This window comes from Phoca vitulina, unplaced genomic scaffold (assembly GCF_004348235.1).
Source record: "Phoca vitulina isolate PV1807 unplaced genomic scaffold, GSC_HSeal_1.0 scaffold48, whole genome shotgun sequence".
Taxonomy (NCBI): domain Eukaryota; kingdom Metazoa; phylum Chordata; class Mammalia; order Carnivora; family Phocidae; genus Phoca; species Phoca vitulina.
In genome coordinates, this window is record NW_022589751.1 from 10654877 (window position 1) to 10676243 (window position 21367).

General features: G+C 57.2%; 1 protein-coding gene across 1 annotated transcript; it reads right to left on the reverse strand.

The window, feature by feature from the left end:
* Window positions 1-62: 62 nt before the first annotated feature.
* LOXL4 (lysyl oxidase like 4) lies at window positions 63-20839 on the reverse strand. The gene is made up of 15 exons (XM_032432583.1): window positions 20771-20839; window positions 16084-16389; window positions 15369-15547; window positions 14276-14481; window positions 12910-12948; window positions 12545-12764; window positions 11503-11686; window positions 11171-11325; window positions 10243-10410; window positions 9031-9193; window positions 6717-6960; window positions 5488-5603; window positions 4655-4791; window positions 4215-4326; window positions 63-2102 (listed from the first exon to the last, which is right to left on the reverse strand). Exons 2-15 carry the CDS (start codon window positions 16352-16354, stop codon window positions 2032-2034), a joined length of 2265 nt encoding a protein of 754 aa, XP_032288474.1. The 5' UTR covers window positions 16355-16389; window positions 20771-20839; the 3' UTR covers window positions 63-2031.
* Window positions 20840-21367: the final 528 nt, after the last annotated feature.

Consider the following 21367-nt stretch of genomic DNA (forward strand, 5'->3'; position numbering starts at 1 on the left):
TGTTAAATGACAAAATCCCAGTGTCACCTGGAATTTAGAGTAGAAAGGTACATTCCCCTTGAGTTCTAATATGCTCCCCATGGTGTGAAGGTCTTGGTGGAATAGAAATAAATTAAGCTTCTAATTAGTAAGCTGAGGTTCCAAGCCCTTCAGCTTCTGTGAGACCAAAAATTGCCGAAGTGAAAATCTTCCGACATTTTTGGTTCTGTCTGGAATTTGGTGGTTGGTATTCTGTTAACATTCCTCATCTAGTTACAAGTCATGCCAGCCACCGGTCTTCCCATGTCCTTCCCTTTCAACTCGGTGGTGTAACAGCACAGCCCTTGTATAGCTTTTTCCAAGAATTAGAACTGGCTGCACCTATCGAACGTGTGATGTGGGCAGCAAGACTGAGACCAGAGCCAGTGGCTGGCTGCCTGGCCTGCTTTTTCTGGCCCTCTTGGAAACTGGATCGAGGAAGAAGCGGTGGGTAACCTCCAGCCTGAATGTAGTCATCAGTCGCCACACACTCCCCCACGGGCTGCACATTCTTTCACAGACCATTAGCTGCATGTTCGAGTATAATGTTGTTACTGTTTGGGCGATGTTTGCTGGGTCCAACAGGAAATCAGTCCTTCCCTTGTTTACCTAAACTGCCATGCCAAGATATAATGCTCCCTTTGCCTAGTGAAGGAGTGGAGAAGAGAGAAGGTAGAAGAAGGAAGAAAGCACGTCTTTGTATTCATAGAGGATAGCTGTGGATCATATCCCTTTTCACTTCCTAAAGAGGGGATGGCTCTCACAATGTGGGGAGGGGAGTACTATTGTAAATCTGCTCCATCTGCTACCGTTCATTTTAGTTTTGCAGCCTCAGTTACAAAAGTTTACAATCCTTGAACTTTTCCTTCTTGCCTCGTCCCTTTCATCCCTTGACCTTTCCAACCCATGTTTCAGCGCTGACCCTGGGGAGGGAATTGGGAAGCAGACCATAGGCTAATATCAGAGAAATGTAGTGGGACTGTTGTGAGTAGTATGTATGCCCCACACATCCTAGTCCCCAGCTCAGCATGAGTGGAAGAGGTTAGACTTCGTGTGCTGGGAACTGCAAAGAGCCACAGCCAGTCTTGTCTTTGTAGCTATCCATAGTGAGCAACCTTTATTGGCATTAGGGCGTCAGACCTGTAAAGATCATCTCTTACATGTGTCTAATTTATTCCATGCAAAGTTCACTTCCAGAAACTTAGTTGAGACCTGAAATTTAGGCCAGTCCTGAGATGTACAGTGATCTTGAGGGTGACCGGATTGCCTGCCAGGTGAATGGCATATATATATTTTTTTTTCCTTGGCAGAGGATCCATCCTACCGCAGCAGCCTTTCTGCTTGGCCTTCTCTCGCTGTTCTGTAGGAAGGCCCTATCTGGCCACCTCTGCAAATCCTGCCCCTTCTCAAGCACTCAGTAACTGGTAGTGTTGGCCCGTCAGGAGATAAGGGGATGTCTGAGGCCTATGCTTCTAGGATATTAGAAACACCCACATGTGCAGTAGGATAAAGGTAAAGGCACTAGAGTGGACTCTTAGAATGATGGGTGAGTTCTAAATGAGCACAGTCCAAATGAGGGCCTGGATTCATCAACATCTCTGCCAGTTGTGACTTTGAGCTTCTAGCAGAGTTAATTCTATCTCCTGTGTATGTTTGTCCTTTTGTCCTCTACTCCTCCAAGACATTTGCAAAGCACCATTTAAATGGGGGACTGGGCCATAGTCCATCTCTAAGTAAAGACCCAGTAAAGACTTGTGGAAGACGAGCTCAGCTGAACAAAGCCTGGAGGCCATAGACCATAGACCAAAGGCCCTTAGGGGACAGGCCCAGAGTCCTCCTGAGGGAGCAGTACCATTTTGGTCTGGTGATCTTGCCATCAAAAGGTTTCCTGAGCAGTTCTTGGTACCCCTTGGCACTGGCCCCTTTCCCAATGAGGGCGCTGTGAAGGGCATGGCTCCAATAAGCTGAGGTATCTCGTGTGTGGGCAGCAGCTGGAAGTGTGCAGTCATGGCTTCAGATGAGGTTGTTCCTGAGACGCTGCTCCTGCTCCAGGGAGAGCTCTGCATCGGCGCGGTAGGAATCCCCTGTGGACCAAAGGAGAACGGGTAAGTAGCCAACCCTACCATGCTCTCATCCCCTCCCTGACAGTTTCTCTCTCTCTCTCTCTCTCTCTCACGCACACACACACACACACACACACACTCTCTCTCTCTGCCCCACTCACCCTTTACATTGGGTCAGTCATGGGCATAAACATTTTGTAGAAATAGACCCTGATACGTAGTTTGAGGGACATCAGGAAGAATAGGCTATTGAGTGGAAAGGGTTGTGCTGATTATTCTTTGCCCACCCTCCATCCCCAGATTCATTCTCTACCCTTCTTTGTTTTCTCTGTGCCCGAGATCACTTCACCCTGGCTTCCACATCCTCTGGTTTCTGGTTGATTTAGGTCAGTGGGAAGCAACAGCAGGAGATTAGCAGATGGAAGGAGGGAGAGATTGGGGTATTTCTTCCCTTTTCCTGTGGTCATGGCCTCCCATGCCTCCTGCTGCAGTCAGGTTCTCCCTCCAAGCTTGAGCTTTTACCTGCCTCCAGGACACCCTGTACCCCTTCAAGCTAAAAGGCGTTAACACTTTCCCACTCTTGCTTATCTCCAGATGCCTCAACACCCCTCATTTCCTTGGTCCTATTCACACCTCTATAAGTAGTCCTTTCATTAAATAACTTTGCGTTCTCACCTGGTATGTCCTCTGTTTTCTGCAAGGACCCCTACATTGGTCAGAAGTGTACTGTTTTTCTTTCCTTCCTCACTGCCCCGGATCCCTTGCAGCCCTAGGTTCCAATTTCTGGTAGCTCTGATGTTCCTGTCTCATTTCATGGCAGCAAAACCCACTCAGCTACACAATTTTGAATCCTTGGACTATTTCCTCTTTCTCCTCTTACTGTCTTGCATCCATTGGTAGAGTTACCCTTTTGAAAACATGAATCTGATCTTTTTGCCCCCCTTGATTGAAATTTGTCAGTGGTTCCCAGAAGCCCACAGGAGAGTCATTCTCTTAGCAAGAACCATCATAACCCTCCTTGAAAAGCACTTCAGTGGTTTTGAAGTACATAGTCCCCCATTTTAAAAAAAGAGAAAGACTTCTTCGAGGTTGAGATGTTCCTCAGTCTTACAGCTAGAAAGTGGTGGGCTTGGATTTGGAACCCAATGAAGCCTTCTGGAGCCAAATCCTGTGCTCTTTCTCCTATTCTTCTTTCTTCCCTTACTTCTGCCTCTCCTTTGAAACCCAGTTCAAATGTCGTTTCCTCTGGGAAACCTTGCTAGCCTCCAGGTTGTTGCTTTCTCTCAATGCTTGCTCAGCATTAGTTCATACTGGTTTGGAGTACTCAGTAGTATTGGGGTTATCCATTTGCATGCCTGCTTACCCTATTTGACACTGAGCTCCACATTTTACTCTTATTTATTTTCCTAGTGCCTGGCACAGTATTCGACACAAAAGTAGGTCTTAAATGTTTGTTGACTGAATAAACCAGTCCTGCCCCGCCCCATATGTGCAAAGTGTGGGTGTGAATACGTACACCCCATAGCAAGTACAGGCATTTCATAACTTTAAAGATAGAGGAGGGACTGCTACCTTTCTTTACAGACAAGTAGGGCAACCACCTCCATACTCTGTCCCCCACTGAATCACTGCTTCTTCCATTGTCCAATACTACCAATCCTGCAAATATCCTGAGCCCTGTTCTCTGTGGCCGCCTTCTTGTGCTCAGTGATCACAGCTGGAGACAGCAACACAGAGCTGGCGGACTTCTTCTGCCTGTGAGGCAGTCTACTTAGACGGGCACGACAAAGGAAGACCATACAAAAGGGAGGGTGAACAATAACAGGACTGGGAAAGAGAAATCCGGATTTGGCTTAAAGTAACAGAAAAGACTCCAGGACAGATGGGAGACAGAGTTTATAATCCAAACAGCCTTATGGACAAAGAGGGGTGTAGAAATTAAGTCGTGACTGGGTGAGGCTGCTGGTGTGACCAGTTGGGTCTAGAAATGTGCCTATGAAGAGGTCAAGGGAAATTCATCTCTGTCCTATCCCTAGCCTTGCACACCCACCTTCCAGCCACACAGGGGGTACAGGCGTGTCTCCCAGCTTCCCAAGCCCATACACGGCTGGCCCCACAAAGGCTCGCAGTTACCTGTGTGGCAGCTGTGCAGCCAGACCCGGTGCCCGTCATACTTGCAACGGCACCGCATCATGTTGTTCGAGAAATCAGACTCCGCCACCTCGTACTGGGGGTTCACAACCACCTGGAGTGAGACAAGGGGACAAGTGAAAGCTTGTGATGATCGTGGCTGTGATCATCCTTTACCTTTCACGCAGTCTCACAAAGGGTGTTTATACCCTTCGCTTCCCTAATCCTTCAAGGTGCCCAGAGGGCAGGCGTTAATGTTCCTGTTCTACATTGTCCATTGAATCAAGACTCAAACCCAGGTCCTCGGGATCCTCCTTCAGTGTTCAAGTGCCAGGCCTGTGGGAGACCCTAGCTGTGAAACTGTTCCCTCCTGTGACTGCAGGGAGATTTTGGAATATCCGTAGGAAATGGAGTTACTGTGGGGGATCCCCAAGCCCCCTTACCTGGAAGATGTAATTCCCAGGGCCCACATCTGTGATATCCACCCACTGGCAATCGATGTCATGCCGGTAGGTGTCCCAGCAGCCGACAGTCACTCCCTGTTCCCCGAAGTTGGCACATGCATAGCGCTTCTGCAGTCCTGTAAGGAAGGGTGCCGACGGTTACTGAGGCAGGGAAGAGGTGCTGGGGATCCAGCACGCCGCCAGGCCCTGCACACCGAATCCTCACACCGGTCATACCCTTACGTGCAATCAGATGAGGGACCCACGGTTCCGCTAGATAACTTGCCTGAGTGTCAGAGCCCGAATTCCTACTAACCCTGAATTCAGCATGGTAGCAAATCCCATCTGTGACAGAGATGATTTCTCTGGATGCTCTAGTGGAAATTCCTGTTGGCCTAGGAATTATGGGTGGAAGGTTCCAGCCCTACATGCTAATACATTGTCCGTCCTTCTGACCCTCTGAAGAGTGAGAGTTTGCCATGCCATTCTGAAGGGCTAGGAACTGTGGGAATGCAAACAGGAATCGGACAATCTGTGCCCTCAGAGAACTGAGCCCAAGTGAAACAGGCCTGCAACTCTTCTCCAAAAGCCAAAGTATTCAGCCTTTACAAGTGGTACGACGTGTGCTGGGAATGCAGTGGCAGAGAGACCTTCCACCTAAGACGTCAGAAGGTAAGACACCGATCTTTTTGAAGTGCCTCGGGTGCTGACTGTCGCCAGGCCAGGGTCTCCAGGTGCCTGAGGGGGTCTTCCCCGAGGGCAGACGGGAACCTCACCCTGACGGGGCTGAGGAAGAGAACACCAGGGGGCTATGCTGACGGGGAACCGCATACCTGTGGGGCAGTTTGTGTCCTCCAGGCAGAAGCTGGCCTTGTGCCCCTCGGCCACCTTGGAGCCATTGAGGGTGAGTAGGTCATAGTGGGTGAAGACCTCGATGCTGTGGTAGTGCCTGCAGACGGGGAGAGCCGTCAGCCTGGCAGCCGCAGCAGACAGTCCTCTCTGGGGGGTGGGCCCGGGTAGACTGAGGCACCGGGCCCCGTCATTACCCGGGAGGGACGGTATCGCCGCGGGCCAGTGCCCTTCTCCCTCTCCAAGCCAGGATTCGTGGGATCCGTGGTCTACCTTCCCAGCTCCCCCCGCCCGGCAGCAAGGCACAGCTGCCCCCACCCGGTGTGAACCCAGGTGAGAAGGGGAAAGCTAGCCTGCAGGGGGCTGGGGCCTGGCCTTCAGGCCTGACCGGGGCGGGAGGAAGGGACACCTCCAGGAACGAGCCTCGGGGCCCAGCGGCCAAGGAGCGGTGCTTACTCTGCTCCCTGGGAGCCTGAGACCAAATTGCTACCATTGTTTCCAATCCAGTCCTAATGACAAGTCCGTTCCTGCTGCAGGGGAAGGTGCTCATTATCTCAGCAAGGCCAAGTCCCAAGTCACTGCCCACGGCATTCTGCTTTCCCCACCCATGCTGCGTCCTGAAGGAAAAACCACCACTTTCCCATTCTGCCTTTGTCACAGGCCTTGTCCCTCCTGTCTGGGCTGGAGACTCCTGCTAGGAAAGAATGCCCATTGTCTCCTTTCAGTCCCAGCGTTCCTGCTTTCCTTGGGGGGGGGGGACTCGCTCTGCGGCTGCAGAAACCAGCAGGGTTTTCTGCAGAGCCAGCATCCTGGATGGGATGTCTATTTTGGGTTTCCAGGTTTCTAGGAGTCCCCACTTTATGTGGCTTTTAAAGACAAGGCCTAAGGTCCACCAGAGAGAAATTAATTGTCCCATACATTCTAACAGAGACCAGCTCTGCTAGCAATGACTGTTCCGCCGGCCGCTGCTGGGGAAATGCACCCTGGGAGCACCGCCCAGGGCGGTACCATCGGGGCAGGGCTGGTCAGTGCCCCCGGGGTTCCCTACTGGCTCCCGGAGGCAAAGCCAGTGAGGCGATGAGGAAGGAAGGCTCTCACTTAGAGTGCACACCCCTCCCAGGAAAGTGCTCGGGGTCCGGGACAGACCACACTGGTTTGGTTCCTGGACTCTGCTTTTTGTCCCTTGAGAGCCACAGCGTGAGCAGGCACGAACCTGTGGCACTGGTGCCAAATCCAGCTGTGGCGCCCTGTCTTGGGACGGAAGTCGGCCCGGCCCAGGTTGTAGATCTGTGAGGAGAAGCGCAAGAGGCGCCGGTGCCCGTAGGGCCAGTCCATGTGGTCGGCAGACTGGGAGAGGCAGTTCTCTTCGTGGGCGCAGTACAGCTGGCTGAGTGGGCGGTCCTCCAGGTAGGCCGTCTCCTGCACCAGCTGGGCGTTCATCACCAGGTCCGGAGCGCCTGCGGCCACAGGCCAAAGCTAGGAAGGCAGCCGGCTTGCTCTCGGGCATTGCGGGACGGGCTTGCCCCAAACCGGGCTCTTTGGGGGAGCTACCAGGAGGGCAGGGCTCTACCCAGAAGAGGAGGGCAGTGTAGGAGTCAGGAGAGGTGAGTTCAAGCAGCTACCACGCCACGGTTTAGCATGACGGCTTTGGAGCCCAGGCGGCCGGGGTTCAAGTCTTGCGTAGTTTCTGGCCACACCTTTCACTAGCTCTGTGACTTGCTTAACCTTCTGCCTCTCATTTTCCTCAACCATAAGACGGGGATTGTAATAATGCCAATAGGTCCAATACCCGTAACGTGCTCAGGTCACTGTCGGGTAAGCATGCAGTTGATGTAAGCTGGTATTTCTTTGTAAAATGCTCCTCAGCTTACAAGTGCCTTTGTGTAGTCTAGCTCACACAGCCCCTCCTAAGCCCCGCTGCGCCAGCTTGGCTTCCTCAGCTCAGTCACTCTCTAGGTCTCAGTTCCTTCCAGGTAGGGGCGCGGAGGGGAGAGTCGGGAGAGTTCATCTCTGAGCCTGCTCCGGAGCTCTGCCGTTCCGGTCCATCCTGCTGCAGTTTTAGACTTGGCCACCCCCAGGGTTCCTGTTCTAACCTGACTGCTATCCTGGGTATCCGCACCAGCCCATCCTGTGCGTTCTCCCCTGAGGACATTTCCCATGCTTCCCTGTGCGTAAACGTCCACCATGCTGGAAATGCTGCTCCCTTCCTGTCACAGGGGCTCTCACCCACCTCGGAAGCCACATGTCTCCCCTCCACTGGGGATCTGCCCCTGTTACCATGTCACATCAGGAGAGAAAAGTTGCCCATTCTCAGGGCTTTTCCTTGCAAAAGCAGGGATACAGTTCAGATCTTGGTAGAGGCATCAGCGGGGTGAGAGCCTGTGTGCTGAGGATGGGGAGATGGGGCTGCTGGTTAATTTCCGTGGGTGCCAATGAGGGTGGCAGCGGGGGCTGGGCTGGTTGCCCAGAGGATGCCTGGACCATCACTAAATGCTCCCGAAAGTCCTGTACTTATTGCTAGGCTATGCTCACCGGCAAGCCCTAGAGTTCCTGAGGGAAGGAAGGAGAGCTTCCAGAGAGACAGAGAAGGAGAGAGGGCAAAGAAAAAACGGAATGAGAAAGATCACAGAGGAGAAACAGGGATGGTCACACAGTTGGCAGGTCGCCTGTCTGTGCTCAGCCGTGGCGAAATGTCAGAAGCCTTCAGGAGGAGAGCTGCTGCTGCAGGCAGCAGAACAGGGAGGGCTACAAGGGTCCCAGGTGGGGGAGAGACTGGGGAGCAGGCCCCCAACGCGCTGTGAGCCCCGGTGCTGGGAAGGCCCGGGCTGGTGCCACACCCTGCCGGTGACGGTGTGCCGTGAGGACCTAGAATCTTCTAGGGCACACTGGTCAGAGAGGAGCCCTCAAGCTCACTGACCAAGAGTAAGGATGTCTTGGCATGGAAGCTTGGCTGGGAAGAGGGTCACGTGGCCGCTTGGTGTGGTGCCAGCCGCAGCCTTTGGACTGTATGTAGTAACTCGGCATTGGCCTGGCTGGCAGGCGTCTGCCCCGAGAATCTGGGTGTGTGGGGCGGGCCCGTGCCCCAAAACAGTCTTGTCCTACGGCCTGCTGGGCGAATCCCACAGCGCAGGAAGAGGACACAGGGCTGTGGCCTGGTGCATATGTACATAATTCCCAGAAGAAAAGTCTGTGCTTACGAAGTCCAACACCTTCTCTTGTTTTCTCTCCCGTTTTATTTTTTTTTAACTATCGGTCACCACATGGAAAGTGAAAGACACGATTGTGTATCCTCGTGTTTTCCCATATTCCCTGCTTTACTCCTCACCATAACCCCATGAGCCGGGCAGGGCAGGGCTGGGTCCCCAGGTGACGGGTGACTTGGCCACCCACAGCTGGTCAACGGCAGGGCCGCTGCTCCAAGTCCAGCCCTCCTTCACCGCCCACCCTTCCAGGCCCTCCCCGAGAATGGGAGGTGTGGGCTGGCCCCGCGGGGGGTGGGGGGCAGCGGCGCCGTGGGCGTTACTCACTGTCCGTGCAGGAGACCCCGGCGGCGAAGCGCCCCGAGCCGTGGGAGCAGTGCACCGGCCCGTGCTTCTGACACTGCTGCAGGGCTAGCTCTGGGCCCGAGCAGCGCACGCCGCTCATCACCACGTCTGCGGCCCCCGGCGTCCCCTGCCAGTACCAGGTGTCCTGAGAAAAGAGCCGCCGGCGCCCCGTCAAGGCTGAGGGGTGCTTTGGAGCCAGCCCCTCCGACGCCCGTCTGAGCCCCCACCGGGCTGTGCCCAGCCCCGGCTTGAAAGTCTTCAGTGAGGCGACGGTCCCTGCTACTTTGCACCCCTCCGATATCAGAAGTTTCCCGCATGCGTTGAGGCAGGGAGATTCTGCCCCCACTGGCCTTGCCCCCGCCCTCTCCCACACGGCAGCCCTCAGCTGTTGAAGAGGACGGTCCTGGTCCCTTGCTGCCCACTCGGGCGGCTGCCCCGTCTCTCCAGCTGTGCTTCCTGTAGCCCGGGGGGCCGGGGGTGCTCAAGATTGGGCCCCGTTTCCTAGGCGCAGTGTGCCCAGCGTTGTCCCACCAGCCAGGGCGGGCCCAGCAGAAGACGTTGTGCCATCCCAGCCCCGCCACAGCCTCGCGCTTTTCTTTCCCGGATCCCTCTTGAATCTACCCGCATCTCCCCCAGGACTGCCTCTCGTCTGGGCCACGGCAGCATCATCTCTCAGCTGGGCTATTGCGATGTCAGGTTTCCTGTATTCCTGTTCCTCGTTGTTGCTCGCTGCCCCACAGTGTGCCGGGCAGCACAGAAGAAATGTTTGAAACATCTGCCCTGCAAACGGAACGGTTTGCCTGCCTCTTCCTCCCTGCCTCACACATCACACCCTTGACAGCCCACTCTGGCCCTGGTCCCTGATTTCCCAACGGGGCCAAGCTTCCTTGGGCCACAGGGCCTCCGCGTGGGCTGTTTATCTCCACCCCACCTCGTCGGGTGAGCTTCGAGTCATCTTTCCTAGAGGCGAAAGTGCTTGCCTGTTGTGTGAATGTTTTGTTAACGACCGCCTTCCTCACTTGGCTGACTGTTCCCCGAGGCGGGAGCTATGTCTTGTTCACCACACTGTCCCCGGCCCCCGGCATGATGTCGGCCCCCAGTTTCACTCAGTAACTAATCACTGAATGAATGAATAAATGAATGAAGAGTTAGCCCTTTTAGCACAGGAAGTTTGGAAGCAAGACGGGGACCTACCTTGATCGCGTGGTTGGCAAAACCCAGGCCGAGCTGTCGGCAGGCCACCATGGCTTCGGTGAGCCCCCAGTGGTCGCTGCACACGGCCCCCCAGCGTCGGACTCCATTCACCTCCACCTGCACCTCCACCACACCCTCCTCGGGGCTGCGCCCACCGGCCAAGCGCACCTGCAGCGGTCAGAGGTGTGTGAGGAGCACGGCGGCCTCCGGAGGGCAGGGCTCAGGACTGCCAGCCTGGAGACGGGTCCTGGCCGACTCACTGGGCAGCCCTGAGCCCGGCTCTCCCCTTCTCTGGCTTCGTCTCCCTCTCTGTTACTTGAGGACATTTTGCTAATAGTCCCTGCTGTCCCTGCCCACCAGAGCAATCTGACTCAAGGTGCCTGCCCCTGGGCCTCCTGCTCTGGGACTTGCGCTCCTCTTACCTGAAATTCTACCATTAACGATGACTTGCCAATTGCAAAGGGCTTTCGTATCTATCGTTGCATTCACAATAACCCTAGGAGACAATTAACCCCAACTGACAGAAGAGAAAGCCAAGCTCAGAGACATGAGCTACTTGCCCACTGTCCACATGATGCAGGACACTTGAACTTGGGCCATCCCACGCAGCCTCACCAGTGACACTCCCCAGCACCAACAGCCCTGGGGTCCTCTGCCCTAGCCCCCTTCTTTCTCAGCCTTTCTGGGGACCTGAGAGGCTGTAGTGGGAGAATGCATCCACCGGAAGAGTCCCCGTCACCACGGGACATCTCTGAAGGCCAGAACCTGGCCCTGCGGAAATGTGGGCCCGTCCAGGGGAGACTTAGAGGAGAGGGCTTTCCAGACTGGCTCTGAGAACCCCCTCTCCACTGGCTCGATGTGATGTCCTAGGGCTCTCTCAGGGCTTCCCAGCCCCCTAGCCTGAGGCCAGGCCCGAATCCGAGCTCACCTGATTCTGGAAGCCCATGTCAGGGACATTGCACCTGACAGCAGCATCATTCTCATGTTGACAACCATTCTGGGACCCTTCCAGGGAGGGGCAGTCACTGAGGGTCTGCTCATAACCCCTGCAGCGCACCTCACTCAGGTGGATGGGTCCCAAGCCTAGCGGGGAGAGGGAGAGGTGCTGTTTAAGGCTCCACCTCTGTAACCTCACACCTGTGGCTTCCCCCCCATAGCCGGGGAGAACTTTCTGTCCTGGGCCTTGGCACCAGGGCCACCAAGGGATGGAGCAGTGGCACATCCATGACCTCCTACCCCACCCCAGGCCTCCTCACTTACCTTGGCCCAGCTGGGCCCCAAAGAGGGCCTCCCGAGCCGAGCCAAAGCCAAGCTGACGACACACGATGCTGGCAGAGATGAGGTTCCATCCGTGGTCACAGACCGTCCCCCACTGGTGGTTCACGAGCACCTCGACCCGGCCCTCACCCACCTGCGCCCCGGAGCGGAGGCGCACCTTCAGCTCCTGCGGGAGAAAACTGGCTTCAGGGCAGGCGGAGGGGGAGGCAGCGGGCAAGGCGGAGCCGCCAGGGGAGGGGAGCCTGGGCCAGGCCCCTTCAAGCTGGGCGAGCCCATGACCGGGAGTTCCAGTCCCACCTCTGACGGCTCATAGCTACTACCTCGAATTCTCCAATAAGCCGTTCCTCTCAAGCGCCCTTTCCTCGTGACAAAGACCCACCACACGAGCCACAGTGGTAACAAGGGAGCCTCAGGAGCTGGGATTCGTGGCCTTCACAACCCTCTGGCTGCCCTCTAGGGGGGTCCCTTCCTCTCGTCCAGCCCCGGCTCCTTCCTTGTCCTTGGGGGCTGAACTAGATCAGTGTTCCCAAAGGGATCCGTGAAATGATTTCAGAGCTGCGCGGGGACATGGTATGAATTAAGCTGACTCACACAGTGGGGAAGTGATTTCCGTGTTAAATCTTCTCCAGTCCTTCCTATTTCCTGGAGGACGCTATCCCACTGCCGGGCTGCCATGTCGGGAACAGCTCACCAGCACTTGCTGTGGCTTTTTATAACAGAGGGCCGGGCTCAGGTTCAGTACCTTCGGCCTCAACTGGGTGTTAGCTACGACGTAATTACTGTTTTTATGGTTACCTTCTATTCGTGGCCAGTGATGCCAGCTTTCCATTTATGGTCGGGTTATAAACGGTTCCTTTTACAGAAATTCCCAGTTTCTACCATGCTATGCTTCGCTCTCCCCCTCCCAGTCTGCACCAAGGCCTCCTCGATAGGGGCGATTGGTCCCTCCGCTCCTGCCTGTCCCGGAGAGCCCCTCACTGCCCGTGCCTCCCACCCGCTCCTGCTGACACCTGGCCGGACCCACCTCTGCCCCGGACTCCTTGTGCCCGGGCTTTGCCTTTGCAGGGCGGAAGCGGGGCCCCGCCACACAGCTGACCACAGCGTGCATGCCGCCCGGGCAGGCCGGCTGCAGCTTGCCCCGAGCTGGTGCCACCTGCACCTGGCAGTTGGCCATGTGGGGCTCTGTCCCCAGACAGTTGACCCGGTGGATCCAGAAGGAATTCTTCTGTGTCAGGCTCTTCAGCCTGGAAGACAAGGAAGACTGAAGGTGGGGAGGGGTTGAGGGAGCTCGGGAGTCAGGGAGGCCAAGGCACTGGGGAGGAGAGGGACGTGCCCTCCCCCTTCGTGCCATGCCCCTCTGCACCCTCCCCTCAGGATGCAGCTCCTCACCTAGATTTGGGGTCCTTCATCTTCGAATTCCAGACTTTCCTAGGTGGGAGAAAACAGGTGGTGGGTGGAGGGAATGCTGAATGCCCTCTGTCCCCTGGCTCCTCATGGCTGTCCTTGAGTTTGCATGGGGATTCTGTCTGTAAACTCGGTTGCATTATTTTAATACTGAGCCTCACAGCAGCCCTGGCAATGTGATCTGCTCGCAGACACCGATGATCTCCATGTCACAGGGAGAAGAGCGGGGCCCAGCAAGGTACCTCCTTGACTAGTCCCAAACTGGGGTCTCTTCTGTACTGGATGCCCCTGAGTGGGCAGCCCCCAGCTCGCCCTCTCCCCATGCAGACGGAGGGGAGCCTCTAGGGAGTGCCCTGAGAAAAGGGACCCAGGGGAAAGGTCCTCCGGGGGCAGGTGCAAGTTGAAGGCCTTGCTGGTAGGGGCTGCCCTCCCAGAGGCTGTAATCAGGGCTGCCCTCCTCAGGGGTGGTGGGCGAGTCAGCCAGGCCCAGAGGTGCAATTACCAGGCCGTGGGGAGTCAGGGGCCTGCATCCCAGTCGTCCCCAGGGATGGAGCCACGTGGCTGGTCTTCGGGAGCAGGCCCATCTAAGTCAGAGCCACTAAACTGCTTGGGGGTGGGCAGGGGGAGAGCACTCAGACGGAGTGTGGGGGACGTCTCCCTTGATGAGAAACACACAGTTTTCACCAGCACCGAGCAGGTGCCATTTAGAGGCTGATGCAATCTTGTGATGGTTCGGTCACATTTTCGACAGAAGATTTTTATGTCTCCTCTCCCAAGTGCTGCCCCACCCCATGCCTCGCTCACACACAGTCAAAGCCTGGCTCGGATCAGAGTGGAGGAAGTTCCCTGCTGACTGGCTGATCGAGGCCCGGGGGCCCTACCGACGGCCCACAGGGCGTTACTGGCAGAGCTGAGACTGGAACCCAGGTGGTCTCTCCTGTGGGCCCTGCCAGAAACATCTTCAGTCAAATCCAGTTCTTTAATCAGGGGCACGGCTTTGCATTCAGTTGTTTTCAGCTCTTTCCATACGACTAGCAGGGCGTTTCTTTTCTGTTTCTAGGTACTTCCCAGGGTCTCCAAGTTCATCCTAACTCTCCTCGTTATTATTCTGAGAGCCCCGCAACTCGCAACTTGGGAGGTCCGCAGGGCTCGTTTCTGTCCCTGTCCCAAGCCCATCTCACTACACTCTGCAAGGCCCCGCATGTCACGCACACACACACACACACACACGCATCCATGTCTGTCTCACACACAGGAGAACACGTGTATACTCGCACAGGTGTGCACACAATCAGCCACCGCCCCCCAACCCCACGCCCCCCACGGCCCTCTGCCCACCTGTCCTTCCTACCTGTAGTAGAGGCTGTTGACAGGTGCCTCGCTGGGGAAGCCCAGCATCCCACACACCACCTTGCTGTTGTTCCTGGTCCAGTCCTGGTCACACACCTGCCGCCAGTGGCCCTCGTACTTCACCTCCACCGCTCCCTCGGTCACCAGGCTGTGCCGCTTGGCGCTGGCGAGGATAGGCTTGAGCCGCACCTCCTCCAGCCGCCGGCCCTGCAGGGTACATAGTCACCACGGGCCCCAGGGCTCCTGCCCTTGCTGAGCCCGCTGCAGGTCTTCACATGGGTGAGCCAGGGCTCAGAGCATTTAAAGATCACCCCCCAACACCCGCGGGCCTCCCTGGACAGGAAACAGAGGCCCAGAGACTAGGGCTCTTGCCAAAGCCACACAGTGAGCACGAGGCAGAGCCTTGGTCTGTCTGTGCTCCTCTCTCAACTCCAGAGAGAACCAGGCAGGTCTGTGCCCTCCCTGGGATCAGGCTCGGGGGCTTTGGAGTTTGGGAGCCTTCCGCTGGGCGCAGAGGGACCTTCTCTATGCCACCTGGGGAGAGCTGAGGATGGGCACAGACCAGCTGCTTGAGCCTACCAGCAGGGTCATTGGCCCAGGGAACCTTAGGTCTGGGGTGACTTAGACCATGAAGACCACCGCACCCTGGTGTGCTGCATTTGTGGGCCGTGGCTAGCTGTCCTCAGGCTGGGGTTGCCCAGCAGTGGAAGGTAAGGGCCAGGATCTGCCCTGCCTGCTCCTGTTGTTTGGCTTGGGCTGTTTTTAGCTCGAGGTTGTTTGTGCCGGGAAGAGGCAGCAATTGTGGCTGGCCTTGTGGGTGAGGCAGCCCCTCACCCCCTCCTGCCTCTCATGGGGAGCAGCTTCAGCGATCCCCAGCAATCCCAGCTTGGCCCCCCCAGCCTGCCCTGCTACAAGCTGGGCCTCTGTCCATGCACCTGTTCCAGGCCACCAACAGGAGGTGGGGCCCTGGGGGACGTTTCTCAGCCCAGTCTGCTCCCTTTCTCTTCCCTCTTCCTCCAGGTTCATCACCCAGGAGGCTCTCTGACCTGTGACTCAACCCTTGGCTCAGGCCAGGGCCTGAACAGCCTCCTTACCTGGGGCCCAAGGGCATTGGAGACCCTCTCAGAAAGATAGCCGCGCTGGCGCTGGGGATGGCACACCACCCCGATGTCCTCTGAGTGGCTGCAGTCACTGACCCCCCAGCCATTGGACGTGCACTGGTCCAGGGAGCTCTCTGTGCCCACACAGCGCACATTGTCCAGCCAGATGGGTCCTGAGGGCAGGGGAAGGGTGATGCTTAGGGACAGAGAGGCATTCATGGGCTGTGCCTCCTTCCTAGGACCCCACAGTTATCAACTGTCTTCTTCCAGAGCCTGAGTAGAAAGGAGGGGTGGGGGAGAGGAGTCAGTTCTCCTGGGATCTTGGTATCTATAAACCTACCTACTGCCAAGAGGAGGTAGAATCTGTTTTTGGAAAATGCCAGGTGGGTCTAGTAATTAGATCTACCTGTCCACACATCCATCCATCCATCCATCCATTCACTCAACACTTGCTGAGCACCTACTGCGTGCCAGTCACTCTGTAAGAGTGGACAGGGGTGGTGGTGGCGGCGGCGGCGGCCTCACTGCAGGCGAGAATGGGAGGGTCAGCGCAGGGGGTGCTTGTAGCTGGGGCACTCAGGAAATGCCTCACGGAGGAGGTCAGTTGAGCTGGGTATTAAACGGTGGGCAGGAGTCTGTGGAAGCCTCAGGGAGCCCAGTGTCTGAGAGAAACCCACCATCATCCTGCTGGGTAGCACCAGGCACTCACCCTCCCCTTGGCCATACTTGGCACTGTGGGCCCAGGTCAGGGCAGTTTCAAAGCCCAGTTGGCGGCAGGCCACGGTGGCCTCCCGGAGAGCGAAGTCATCATCACACACGGTACCCCACTGGCCCTGGTACAGCACCTCCAGGCGGCCCTCCTCTGGCCTGCTCCCTGGGCCCACCAGCCGTAGCTTCACGGGGCTCAGTGACTGTAGCCTGCAAGGAGGGGCCTGCAGCAGCAGCAGAAGCAGGGAGAGGGCAGCTGGTAGGGACCACATCGTGCTGACTTCAAGGGCAGCCGGGGCCCAGGCACCTGGGAAGGAGCAAACATGATGTAGATCACCACCTCTACCCCTGACCTCGGCCTCTTCTGCTGAAGGGACAAAAGATGGCAGGGCCCCTCCACGTGTGTGCGTGCTATGGGCTTGTGTGTATGGTGGCATTGATTGAGTCTGGCCTCTGAGATTGGTCAACTGGGTTTAAACCCACCATTCATTGTTCATGGGACCTTGAGGAAGTTTAAGTTTGACCTGAGTCTCAATTTCCTCCTCTGTAAAGTGGAGGAATCCTTGTCTCAGTGTTGTTAGTGTTAAATAAAACACTGTATATAAAGTGCTCAGCGCAAGCTACCACACAGCACTCAGTAAATAGCTCATCTTGATATAGTCCTGTATGTAGGTAGAGGGGGTAGCCTAGCCTCTGAGTGATAGGAGAGCCCCCAGGGTGCCCTCAGGTCCAGAAAAACTACCCCAGGGGCATCGCTCTTGCCTTTCTTTAGATGTCCCTGGCCACCCTCCCCATAGGAGGCACATGGAACGCTGGGAGTGAAAAAAGTCGTTTGAGGGGAGTCTAGGCCTCCACCCCTCATTTGCTGTGTGGCTTGGGCAAGTCTCTTAAACTCTCTAGATCCTAACTCCTTATTTCTAAAGGAGGAAATTGAACCAAAAATGGTCTAATATCTCCTCCAGCTCAGATAGTCTATGCTATCTTCAAGCTTGGGGTCCATCTAGGCCCGTGATTCAACAAACATGTTTGGAATACTTGCCTCCCGCCAACTATTAGGCCAGGTGCCAAGCCACGGAGGTGAGGACACCAAACACTAGGCCCTGCTCTCCTGAAGCTCTGAGAAGCACTACTTAAGCTGGGCCTTGCTGGGTGGGCAAAGGGGTATTCCATGTAGAGAGGACGGGGTGGGTAAAGGAGGAAAGAGGCGAGTCTGTGCAGGGGCAGAAAGTATCCTCTCTTTCCCCTGTACTGCAGTGGAGGAGGATGAGGGGGGACAAAAGTGGAGGCACGGGCTGGGGCCAGATAATCAGGGCCTTGTGCACCTGCAGAGGGTTTGCTCTTCATCCTGTAGGAGGCGAGGGGCCATGGGAGGGTTTTAGGCAGTGAGCACACACCAGAGAGAGGGCTCCTGTCTCCAGGAGGCTGTCATCAGCTGCTCTTTGGGTCCTTAGAGGGGGATGAAGTTAAGGGCTGGTGTTCTCCCCCTCACACATTAGCAGCCTTGGTCCTGGAACAGGGTGGGGGAGAAGCATGGGGGGAGAGGTCATGCTGGTGAGGGCTGCCAGAGGGTCTGCAGCCCCCAGTGCTGAAGGTCCTCCACTGCCTGGCTCTGCAGCCAGTGAGGAGCTGAGATCGGCCTGGAACACGATGGAGAAAGTTGGGTCCTGACTTCCTGTTCCATGCTGGAGTCTTAAGAGAGCTCGTTCTGGGGAGACCCCATCTTCCATGGCCACTGCTGCCCCCGGGGGACTGTGTACCTGGTCAGTCTCAGTAGGGAGGGTCTCCCAGGGCCCCCTGCCGCTCCCTTTCCCACAGATGGTACCTGGGTGGGAATCAGTCCTATTCCTTCCTGCACACAGCCCCACCCCCTCTGGCCACCAATCCTCCGGCTTTGGTGAGCCCAGGGCTGGCTGGAGGGGCTCCTAGGCGGACACTAGATGGGCTCAGGACTGATGCTCCACGGGGATGGCGACTCTGTGTCATGCCCCCAGTGCCCAGAAGAGTCCCAGGAAGGTCCGTAGGTGGCCCCAGGAAATAGCCGCGGTTGCACGGCGGCGAGAGGCACTGCAACGTGCTTAAGGGTCCAGACTGGGAGTCAGACTGCCTGAGTTCTCCCTCCACTTCCAACACTGAGTTTCTGGGTAGTCTTGGGCAGGTGATTTCATAGCTCAGTGCCACAGTTTCGCCTCTGTGAAACGGGGATACTAAATAGCACCGGCCTCATAGGATTCTTATGAAGCTTAGATGAACGGATGCACGCTGAACCCTGAGAGTTCAGCTCTCCCTGACAGTTAACTCTCATGACAGCAGCTTAACAGCCACTATGGAGCCCCTGGGCTGGGGTGGCCCAGCCCCGCTTGGATAAAGAAGGAATGGAGGCCATATCTGAACTCAAGAGCAAGTCCCCGATACCCTTCTTTGCGACACCCTCCGGATTTGCCTCCTTTCCCTCTGAGCCCAGGTTCTCCGGGTTCCCCGCCCTGGGGCCGGGTGTTGCGGCCGAAGTCTCTTCCCACCGTGATCCCTCCTGCACTTCCTTTCCAGACTTAAACACTGTTTTCTTTCTGTGACTCTCCGCTCTGGAACCTGTGGGGGCTCCTGACTGGCTGTCACCAGGAGCGGCGTGTGCTCTGCTGCTTGGGGTGTGCCGATCCCTCCTCTCTGCCCCGCTAAGGACGAGGTGGACTGCTAGGGACTGAGGCAAACTGAAGTCACCATGGGTAGGGACCATCCCCAGGTGACAAGGGAGAAAGGATTGGGTTCAGGGCCCTCCAGCTGCTAGGACCCAGTGGTCACATTGAGTCTGACTTGAGAGATGACCCCGCCCCCCACCCTGGCCCCCATCCCCCAGGAGTCAGGAGGCTCCTTGCTCTGCCACCAAATCGTTATGTGACTTGAGTCGGGGGCTTTCCTCTCTCTCAGACTCAGGTGCAACAGCTATAAAATGAGGGGGTGGCACTAGGGGTCCTGCTGTCTATGACAGCTGTGATGGGCCCTGGGGTGGGCTGATGTCCCACAGCACCCTGGAGGTCTCATTGGAGGCTGTGCGTAGTCCCGAGCCTGCCTGGAGGCTGGGGTGGCCTTCTGTGCAGGACCCTGGGATCTGGGTGAGGGCAGCTCCCTCCCATGAGAGCTGCCTGGGGGGGGGGGGGGGGGGGGCAGCAGGAACTGAGAGTCAGAAGTGGGGGCAGGGCCCCTCTTCCCAGCCTGCCTGCCACTGCAGGGCCCACTGTAGCTTCTGCTCACCCCAAACTTGCCTTCTCGGCATTCCCCAAACATATCCATCCATTCTCTGCTTCCACATCCCGACCTCTTCTCTCACTGCTCCATCTACTTGGAGTACCCTTTCCCTCTATGTCAGATTGGCAAATCCCTACAGATCTTCCAACACCCAGCTTACATGCTCCCCCCTCCACTAAGCCCTCCCAGCCGCCCCCCACCCCCAGCACTCCCAGTTTGCTCGCTGTCTCCACACCCAGCCTCCACAGCATCTCCCCAAAACTATTCCTCCAGTGCCCAGCACGGGGAAGACCACCCGGCTGAGAAGCCTCCCTTAGAGAAGGAAACAGCTTCAAAAGTGGCAGTTCTCTTCACAAGCGGGGAGAAGGGGACAGGGTAGGGGAAGGAAGGTGGGGGAGTAGTTAATAATTAATTATTATAATACATTTAAAACTATTTACGGAGTACATATCTCTACTTTATAGGTGAGAAGCTGAGGTCCAGAGAAGCTAAATAACTTGCCCAGCCAGGATTCAAAGCCAGGTAGCCTGGTTCCAGAAGCCAGGCTCTCAGCCATGGGGGAGCCGGACGCTGGAGGAGGAAGGTAGGAGGAAGGGAGGCAGGGGGATGAATGAAATTCCACCCTGCAGCTGGCTGATAGATGACCCGGCCGTGGTGTGAGGGCACTGGGGTTGGTGCCAACACTGAGTGCAACCGAGTGACAGATCCAGGATCCTGCCAGCTTGACGCAGAGAGGCACCTGCTCAGGTGCTACCAGGGGATTCTGGCACCTGGCCTGACCTGGCCCCCCTAGAGAGGGCTGGAAATGCCCAAGGATATTCAGGAGAGAACATGGTAGGTGGGGGGTGCTGCCCTAGTGGGTATCAGCCTCGGGATCACTTGAAGAAGCCCCATCTCTCTAGCTCTTTGGGGGATGGGGTCCCTCCCTGGGACCACTAATTATGGTGACCTGAAGTAGTGCCAGCAAATGGCTTTGAGCTCAACCTGGCCAAGAAACATTGAGGTTGAAGCCCTCTGCCCACCCTCGGTCCTCTGCCTCCGCACCCCCCAGCATAATCGGTTCTGGTTTATTGAATTGGAGAGCCTGGTTCCACCCTGCCTCTTTGTCCCCCAAGTCACAAGAGTGACATCTGAACCCACCTTGCCCCTTCCCTTGCTTCTCCCTTGGTCCGGGCAGAGAAATGGTTACACACAGCGTGTTCACAAACAAGACACGCAGGCACCCCGGGCGGGCTTTGGGCCAAGCTCCCTAATTTGGTCACTTCCATTGGAAGCAGGTTGGTGAGCGACTAGGAGGCTAGGCCATCTGTCCATGGGACCCCCATCCTTCCCAGCCCCCAGCCTTCAGGAGCCTTCAGAGGCTGGCTGCCCCACAGAGAGCCAGAGTGGGACAGACAGACAGGACAGCGAGAGACAGACCCGTGGCCAGGGGCCAGGCGGGGGCTCACCAGCTGGAGCACGGACGGTACGGTCGGGCAGGGGCCGGACGCTGCGGCCGAGCAGCGCTGACGGGCCTCCCGGGGCACCCTGGGGCCCTTTTATCCGGCTGCGGCCCGCGCGGGCGCCCGCCGCCCCGCCGCCCCGCCGCCCCGCCGCCCGCGGAGGAGGCCCCGCAGGCCCCGCCCCCGGGCGGACCCGGTCGAGGCGGGCGCCCAGCCCGGCCCGGCCCGCTCGGCCCCTCCGCCTTGAGCCCCGGCCCGGGAGCGCGCGTCCACCCGCCTTCCGGCCCTGCCCGGGAAGTCCTGGGGTCGCGAGGTGCGGGGGCGACGGGGGGGCCGGCAGGGGTCAGCTGGTTCCCGAGGAGGAAACTGGCGCTGCAGCGGGAGGGACTGTGGGAGGATGGGAGTCCCCGTGAGAGGCGGCGGCGCAGCGCCAGCGGGCTGCGTTTGCCTGGGGTGCCTGTGGCCTCGGGAGTCCCTGTCCCACGCGCACTGTCCTTCTCTGCGAAACCGGGTGACCTGCCCACCCCCGAGAGTACCCCCCTCTCTCCACCCCCCCGCCATTCAGTGAGGCCCGGGAAGTGTCAGTGCCCAGAGCGCAGGATC

What these genes read in the sequence shown, in the direction of transcription:
- LOXL4 (XM_032432583.1), bottom strand. Translation starts at nt 16,354, where the DNA reads ATGTGGTCCCTACCAGCTGCCCTCTCCCTGCTTCTGCTGCTGCTGCAG. An exon ending in ACAAGGAGTCCGGGGCAGAG is followed by an intron (nt 11,687 to 12,544) that starts GTGGGTCCGGCC and finishes TTTCTCCCGCAG; the next exon opens with GAGCTGAAGGTGCGCCTCCG. An exon ending in CGGGGTCTCCTGCACGGACA is followed by an intron (nt 6,961 to 9,030) that starts GTGAGTAACGCC and finishes CTGTGGCCGCAG; the next exon opens with GCGCTCCGGACCTGGTGATG.